Source organism: Phaseolus vulgaris, chromosome 4 (assembly GCF_051622355.1).
Source record: "Phaseolus vulgaris cultivar YP4 chromosome 4, ASM5162235v1, whole genome shotgun sequence".
Classification (NCBI taxonomy): Eukaryota; Viridiplantae; Streptophyta; class Magnoliopsida; order Fabales; family Fabaceae; genus Phaseolus; species Phaseolus vulgaris.
Window position 1 is genome coordinate 9,463,781 of NC_143501.1, and position 9,035 is coordinate 9,472,815.

At 32.2% G+C, this 9,035-nt stretch overlaps 1 protein-coding gene across 1 annotated transcript; it reads left to right on the plus strand.

Annotated features, from left to right (window-relative positions):
• Positions 1-984: 984 nt before the first annotated feature.
• LOC137837146 (putative carboxylesterase 11) lies at positions 985-5,569 on the plus strand. Its single transcript, XM_068646023.1, has 2 exons — positions 985-2,066; positions 4,507-5,569. Exons 1-2 carry the CDS (start codon positions 1,270-1,272, stop codon positions 5,042-5,044), a joined length of 1,335 nt encoding a protein of 444 aa, XP_068502124.1. The 5' UTR covers positions 985-1,269; the 3' UTR covers positions 5,045-5,569.
• Positions 5,570-9,035: the final 3,466 nt, after the last annotated feature.

Here is a 9,035-nt window from a genome sequence, read left to right on the forward strand (position 1 = left end):
TATATATATATATGTATATTAAATTAATTAATCAATAAACACAAAAACATTAAAACATTGATAATTAAAAGTGAACATGACATTGAAAAATTAATAAACAACATTTACTAATACTAGGCAGTGAAAATGATTTTTTGTTTTAAAAATTGAACTCTATTTTAATTTTTGAATCATAATTTTCATTTTTAAGGATAACATTATTTTAGGTCTAATATTTATGGATAAACTTAAATTTTTTTTTTTATAGAAAAATAAAGTAAAGAAGATTTAGATAAACAATTCTCTTATAAAACTAAGGTTATTTTATACATTAAATAAGTAATTACATTAACAAACATAACAAAAATTAAACAAAAATCAACCATTAATAATTAATTAATAATTGAAAAGTGGAAACATGTTATTATAAAGTTAATAATTATCATTTATCACTGTCTGACAAAGAAAAGTAATTTTTTAAATGTAAATAATTTTAAATTTCAAATCATACTTTCCATTTTCAAAAATACACTTATCCTATTTTTAATATTTACGGGTTAAAAATAAATCATGTATATTTTGAAGATAAAAAGACATCAACAGTATTTAATTTAGTTTAAAGAAAATAATTTAATTTGAGTCATCAATATAAAAAACTATAAATATCAAATTGAAAATCAATAATGAATATTTATTATTATTAACCAAGAAAAATATTTTTATTAATTTATTCTTTCAATAACTTGGGAATCACAAACATAATCAATTCAATTTGATATTGAAATCAGTTCAAAGTTAAGATTGAAATCAATTCAAACACAGAATCAGCGAAAATTGAAATTTTTTCTTTAATATATGATTTGTTTTACGTTTTCATATTTTATATGGGAATGCACAAAGTTAATAACGAAATATAAAATTATAAACCGACAATTTAAAAATATTATAAATTAATAAATTATTGAATTATTCCCATACATTAATAGCTTGTTTATGAAAAAAGGCGAAGACTATTTTATTTAAAAAATAAGAAAAGAAAAAGAAAATTTCAAATCGCATTTGTTTTTCTCTTTGCCTTTGCGTGCTGTCTTCGTCTTTTCTTCTCTTCTTCCTCGCTCTTCCCTTCGCCACCATTTTCAAACCCAAGCTTCAAATCAGAACCATTCAATTCAAACTTCCAAACCCAAAACAAAACGAAAAAACCCTAATCTCATGTGATTTCAAGCTTAATTAACCTATTTGGGTTCAAATTAAGCCATGGAATTATCCTAATTAACGGTTATTCGGTTTATGCAAACCCCTGAGTCTTTAATTTTACCAGCGATGCCGACCGTGGCCGTGAAACTCTACAGCGTCTTCTTTAAGTTTCTCCTAAAGAACCGTTTGCAGAACCGGATCCAAGCCCCGCCCGAAGAATCCAACCTGTTCGGTGTTACGACCCGACCCGACGAAGCCGTCGCCGCCGCCAACCCTTCCTTCTCCGACGGCGTCGCCACCAAAGACATCCACATCGATCCCCTGACCTCCCTCTCCGTCCGAATCTTTCTTCCGGATTCCGCACTGTCGCCCGAACCCAAGACCAAACCTATCTCGAAATCGGAACCTGGATCCGGGGTGAGACTCGAAACGGCGTCGTCGCGCGCGGTGAGGCGCAACAGCTACGACCCCTTGGTGTTTACGCCGCGGGAGGAGACGCGGCGGAGCAGTCTCGGAGAGTACCGGGGGTACTCGCCGTCGGTGGATGGTTGCCGGAAAAAGTTGCCGGTGGTGTTACAGTTCCACGGTGGGGGATGGGTGAGCGGGAGCAATGATTCGGTGGCGAACGATTTGTTCTGCCGGAGGATCGCGAAGGTCTGCGACGCGGTGGTGGTGGCGGTCGGGTATCGGTTGGCGCCGGAGAATCGGTTCCCGGCGGCGTTTGAGGACGGGTTGAAGGTGCTGAATTGGCTGGCGAAGCAGGCGAATTTGGCGGAGTGTAGTAAGTCGTTGGGAGGGAGGAAATTGGAGGGTCATCACAAGCATATTGTTGATTCTTTTGGAGCCTCAATGGTTGAGCCTTGGTTAGCTGCTCATGGAAATCCATCAAGGTTGGAACTCACTTTTCTGTTATCTCCTCTCGTTTGATTTATTTCCACATTAATTTTGTAGATTTATCTGTTTGTACATTTTGAAGTTTCAGATTGGGGGTGATACTGATACGAATATGATGATTCTTGTTGTGATTGAAATGAAGGGTGTGGTGTTTTTGTTGTCTTCATTGTCTTTTTCAAGTGTTGATAGTGATTAGAGAGTGTAGAGCAGTGTATCAATTTGATCAAGGCATCTATGAGTTAGGGAGGAGGTGACAGGTTGAGTAGCAGTGGGGTTTTCAGTTTGATGGCAACATGTTTTGGTTGGGATTGTTAATCTGATGTTTATCGCAAATGAACTCGATACTGACTTTGGTCCAGTTTAGATAAAAGTTATTCCATAATATGTATGTATAGAAGATAAAATTAGAAAAAGGTAAATGAATTGAGTTTCTCCTATAAACTCTTTTATCTAACTTCTCCAAAAGTTGCGGGCATAAGCTGATTTTAACATGAGAAAAGTTTGATTTGTTTTCCCTTTTTATTTTCTGTTTTAAATGTTTATGGAAAAATTTATCTAAACAGAATCTTAGTGCTGTCTAGGAAGATGTCTTTAGAGTTATTCTTTCACTTTGTTTTACTTGTTTGATTTAGAGTCATTTTAGGGAAGATGTCTTTAGAGTTATTCTTGAATAAATTTCATTTGGATGCATCTTCATCTGCCAAAAGTATAGATCTATGCATATATGTGGTTTGGGATTCTCAGTTGTTGTAGAGACTAGAGAGAACAGTCTCTTTTATGTGATGAAATTCCTTTCTTGGGGTGCATGAGTTATGGTATATTGTTCTAGTAGATATAGTTTTAAAAAATCATCACATTATCTTGTCTTTTCTCCTTTCTTGTTTATTTAATTATTTAGGTTCTAATCAAATGAAATTTCTTACTTGTGTATATAGTTCTTTTGCCACTCTTTGCTTGGTAGGATAACACAGTTACCCATTTCACTTTCCAAATTGGTATTGGTTTCTGTAAATAGAAGGAGTGAGCTTCATTTTTCATCTTATCTAAGACATTATATTTGATGGCATGATTTCATTCACTTTTAGATTGTGTCAGTAGCTAATTATCCTGGTTCTTTTAACTTAACATTCTAGATAAGCTGATTCTTCTCTGTAGGAGTAACCTTCATTTTGCATCTTATCTAAAGAAATCATGTTCGATAACATGAGTTCATTCACTTTTAGATAATGTCTGTAGCTAATTAACCCAGTTCTTATAACATATCATCCTAGATGTGCGGAAAAGCACAAATGGCATTGAGAGAGAGAGAGAGAGAGAGGAGGTAAGGGGATGATGTCCTGAAGAATATTCTTCTGGTGGTTGTCACTCGATGGTAGCACAGACCATCCTGGTGGAAATTAGAGGGTTTTGATGATAAAGGAAAAAAGACTGGTGGACCTAAGGTTCTGAAACACTAGTTTATGTGAACCTTTTTTCTCTTTGGATTTGACCTTTCTTTGGTCTTGGTCTGAAGATATCTTTTCTATATTGCCAGTATCAGATTTCAGCTTTTTTATTTCTAAATTTTCGTTCCATTTTATCTGCTAGTTTTTTCTATTGTCATTGCCTATATATGTATATGTATAATAGCATCCATCCATCTCTTTGGAATTTCTGTTGCGTTTAGAATTTTTTGTGTTACATATTTGAAATGTACAGGAATTTGTCTCAACTTTGGTGATGCCAGTGTATTCCAATATATGAACTTAGAGCTAACACTTACCATTACAATCAACCAATAGTATATTGATTAAACTACATGTGCTTATAACGAAGCCTATTATAATAATGGCTTCACAGTTCCCATGAAACTTCCATTTTCTCATTTGTAGCTGTCTCTGTTAACCATTTTTGTGTCATGCCTTTCTCGGTTCCTTTTAATGCTCTGTTTTAGAATTATGTTTATCTTGGTTTAATTTCTGATCTTGTTGAATCTTTTCTGTTTATCTCTACAAAACCTGCATTAAGATTTATTGCTGTCTTGTCTTTCTTTAACAACTTCAATACTTACCATGGAACTTAGTTTGGAAATCAATCTTATTCTATTTATTTCATATTGTTAATATTTTATATTTAAATTTTTCTTGAAAATGGAAATTTTCAAATAGTAAATTACTTTTTAGAGCATATGTTAGGAGGCATTCGGCATCTAAGTGATTGCTTTTGGAAAGATTTGATCTACCTCCTTTGGACATGGAGGCAATTTTGGAATGCCGTGCCTCTACATAACTGATCTTGTTTGAAATCTAAAAAAAAGAAAAAGAGAAAGAAAGTTTAAGGGTAACTTGGTTTGTAGATAAGCTGCTGTGTTGTATGTTACGCAATTTTTTTTGTCGGGAGTTAGGTGAACCACTTATTCAGTGCTTAACCTTTTATTTATATTTCTTTGGTGATCAGATGTGTACTTCTTGGTGCGAGTTGTGGTGCAAATATTGCAGACTATGTGTCTCGGAAAGCTGTAGAAGCAGGTAAACTTCTGGACCCTGTCAAGGTGGTGGCACAGGTCCTGATGTATCCATTTTTTATTGGAAGTGTGCCCACTCATTCTGAAATAAAGTTGGCAAACTCTTACTTTTATGACAAGGCCATGTGTATGCTAGCATGGAAACTATTTCTACCTGAGGGGGAGTTTAGCCTAGACCATCCAGCTGCCAATCCCCTTATCCCAGGCCAGGGTCCTCCTTTAAAGCTGAGACCTCCAACATTGACAGTGGTGGCAGAACACGACTGGATGAGAGACCGTGCCATTGCATATTCAGAGGAGCTTAGGAAGGTGAATGTTGATGCACCTGTTTATGAGTATAAAGATGCAGTCCATGAGTTTGCAACACTTGACATACTTATCAAAAGCCCTCAGGCCCAGGTTTGTGCTGAGGACATTGCCATCTGGGTCAAGAAATATATTTCCCTTCGAGGTCACGAGTTCTCATATTGAGTAGGATATACCAGAAATTAAGAGGATGATCTGTGAAAAAACCTTTCCCTCATCATTGAAATTATCTTAAGTTCGGTGTTCTGCTAGCACCGGTATATGCCTGCCCAGGGGGTATGTATGTGATTATATCATAAGATTTGTTTGGATGGTTGACAAGGTCCTGCTGTCCTCGTTGTTGACCGGTTCCATGTTCCCTCCACCTGTCAGTTCTTGTTGTAAGATAGAGTTGTTTGAGAGCGGATTAGTTGAGCTAGTGAGAGATCCTTTCACCTTATTCACACTGCAGTTGGAAGCCCCTCTGTTCCTCTTTTCCTTGTGTATTATGATGTACTATTTCTCTCCATATAAAATCTAGTCATCAATTCTTTTAGCATTAGGGTCACCAATCATGCAGTCTCCAGTCGATTCTTTTTTCTGTACGGCCCTTGAAGTAGGAGTTCATTGTTAATTAATTTTTGTACAAGAGACCAGCTTTTTGTTCTTCGATATGATTAAGATTTCAGATTAAAAAAACAATTTCCATAAGATACGTTTTAGTGATTGTCTATGGAGTTTCTTTAATTAATATTAGCCAAAAGCTAGAACGAATTTGCTTAGTTTACTTTGTTATGCACAATGTTCGCAATTAAGGACAATTATTCCATCGTTATCTTCTTGTTGATGGTTAACTCTTAGACGTTGAGCTCTATAAATATGCTGTGATCTTCACTGGATTAACTCGGCTATTATCACAAATCTTGAGGTAATTGCCCACACATTCCTCCTCCCCTTGAATTCCTGGGGTAGGGAAACCATATGGAGGTTGAATTTGAATCCAGATATTGAACCTCTCATATGATGCAAAGAGATGGTATAGGCTGTTTATCATTGTTAAAACTTGAAACCATCTTCATACCGTCTCAGTATTGGAAGCACTTTGAGGGCATGGGAGCCACCACTCTGACCCAGTGGGGTCTGGACAGGTTCATAAATCTGTCACATTCTGGGCTTATTTGTTAGGTGGAATCTCTGTTGACTGTTCTGTAACCATGACTATACCAGACGTAACCATGGTTGCAGGAAGGGTATTTCTTTCTGCACACTTTAAAAATCTCTGCTCACCCCTTTCTATTTCAGAATGACTTTGAAATGTAAATCTATATTTGGGAATATCCCTTCTAGAATAAAAAAGAGTGAGCCAAAGTATTTATAGTGTGCAGGAAGTTGTGGCCATGTAGGAAGATAAAAAATTGAAGAGAATCAGTTGTACTTGTACATTATGTATCATATAACGTATTATACGCCTTGTTTGAGGAAGGTGAAAATATAGTGTGTTGAATATGTGTTTCTGTTGTTCTTACCCAAAAAATGTCTAAATCATTTGTGGGAAAAAGTTCCCCTATCATTATTATTGTGATCATATTTTTTAATTTTACTATTTTTCACGTTGAATTTGGTCCAATTTTTTTTTAAAATAAATTAATATAATCTTTTCGAAAAAAATGATGGTCATGTTAGTTTTCAAATGACATTTCATGTTCATGAATGACATATGTTATTAATAGTTTTGATATTATTAATTTGAGAGAAGAGATTACCATTAGATTGAAAATGTTCATACTAGTAAGAAAAAATGAGAACTCATTACAATACTATCTGTACTTACGTGAAATTTAGTAAATTAAGATTATGAAATAAAAAAAATATTTTTTATAAATATCTAATATGAATTTACTTCATCACTGTACTATATTAAGGAATACGACAATATTTGTGGCAAAGTAGTAAAACTTTATTAGATAATCATGTAAAACTATTTGGAATGATACATGTTTTGTAAGTGGTCTTTCTTTTGTGTACATTCTCTTTTACTATTTTTTTTCTTTATAAAAATAATTCATTTTATTAGTTACTGTAATGAATAATTATAAATAATATAAAAATTAATAAAATATAACTACTATATATATATACTTTTTTAAATTTTAATATAAATGTCTTAATATTTTTATTATAATAATTAAGTTTTGGATAAGTAATCGGTTTAATACAATAAGCATTGTTATATTTTGTTTTAGTATAACAAAAACAATCACAATCTTAATAATAAAAAATTAATTCCATTAATTTTGTTTGAACTTTGTTGATGATTAGGAATTGAATATATATTTTGTCTTCAGTAGTTGTTAAATATGTTTATTAAAGAGAAAATTAACCTCGATTAACTTTCAAAATAATTACTAAAAATTTTAAATTTACAATTTTTTTTAAGATTAATTCCATATTAATGTTGATCTTTCCATTAATAAACACACACTATAATTATTAAAAACAAAAAATGTGTTCAATTACCTTACTCATTTAACAAAATTAACGAAATTAATTTTTTTAATATAACTATAGTGTTTTTTATTATAATAAAAATAAAATATATTAATATTTGTTTTTATGAACAGACTATTTATCCTTAATTTTTTAAGTATAATATTATTTTTATTATGATGAGAATTTATTTTTATAATTTTTTTTCGTGTACACATTTTCTATCGTTTTTACCTTTTTCATGCTAATATTTGTTAACCAACTGTTTAGCTTTTATGAAAAAATTGATTTTTTTATTATATAATTATAAAAATTAATGAAAAGTAAATTATTTTTGTTACTATGTTTTTCATATATTTTATTACAAATTTATTTTTAATGCTTAGCACTTAATTTTCATTATAATAATATATATAAAATTTGTTAAATATATATATAGTCTTGTATATATTTTGAAAAACAAGACATTTTAATTTTTTTTTTCTAATTCTAATTAAAAGTGTGTAATATCAACTTTTAACTTCATAATTATAACAAGATATAATCACATTTGTTGTTTGTTCCATGTATAAATGCTCATAAAGTCATGGTGATAGAATGATTTGGACGGTATAGTAATGAATTGGATAGATTAAATTAGGTTGAGTTTCTCTTCTCTATTGTTTTATTATATTCAATCCAACTTAATCTATCCTTCATTGAATTAAATCATTTTAAAAAAAATCATTAAATTTAAAAATATTTTCTATTAGAGGATTCATCCATCACAACATCAATAAATTTTAATTATCTATTTAGTGTAACAACTAACATACGAGAAAGTTCATTACACGGTTATGAAATTAATTATGTCATGTTTTTTTTTAGTTTGTTGTGTTTTCTTTATTTTGTGTATAAAATAATCATTTTATATATTTTTTTTCATTACAAAAATACGTTTCAATGTTTCTTTTTATGGTATCTAAAGCCCCTTTATTTGTGAGCTCCGTTGTGAAACTCTAATGATGAGAAATTCAAAAAATAATAACTTAAGATCAAAAGGAGTGGTGTGATTACTATACTTGATCTTTCTCAAGATCCGACAAGTCATTATTATGTTTATTCAAGTAAAGGTCTTCATAGCGTTTTGTGACACTTGAACTAGTCTTCGACTAGAATAATTTGTGAAGAACTGGGTTTTTAAGTCTAGTCGATGTGGGATCTCCAACACACCCCCCTCACGCCGAGACTACCAACTCGTGCGTGGAGATATATGTTATGGGTGGTCCGATAATGGTGACCTGATAAACCCAATAAACACTCGCTAGGATAGGCTCGAAAATGGCTCTGATACCATGTTAAGAAGTGGGTTTTTAAGCCTAACTCAACCCCATAAAACCGGCTCATAGGGTGAGGGTTGCACCCACTTATATACGATGAAATGTCCTAATCTCTAGTCGATGTGGGATCTCCAATATAATTTGTTGAACTTTGGTTATGAAAAATAAATATAAAATTGTTTATGGAACTCTTTTGGTACCACTAGTTATTGATTCACACAATTTTTCGTAAGAAAGATGTAAAACTTTAATGCACTCATGGATCATGAATTTCATTTTCTCCATCAATAGAAGAGAGTGTTATTTTCATGAGAACTGTTAGACATCTAGTTTGATATAAAGGAACGATTCTCACCAGAATAATTGATCTA

What these genes read in the sequence shown, in the direction of transcription:
- LOC137837146 (XM_068646023.1), top strand. Translation starts at nt 1,270, where the DNA reads ATGCAAACCCCTGAGTCTTTAATTTTACCAGCGATGCCGACCGTGGCC. An exon ending in GCTCATGGAAATCCATCAAG is followed by an intron (nt 2,067 to 4,506) that starts GTTGGAACTCAC and finishes TTTGGTGATCAG; the next exon opens with ATGTGTACTTCTTGGTGCGA.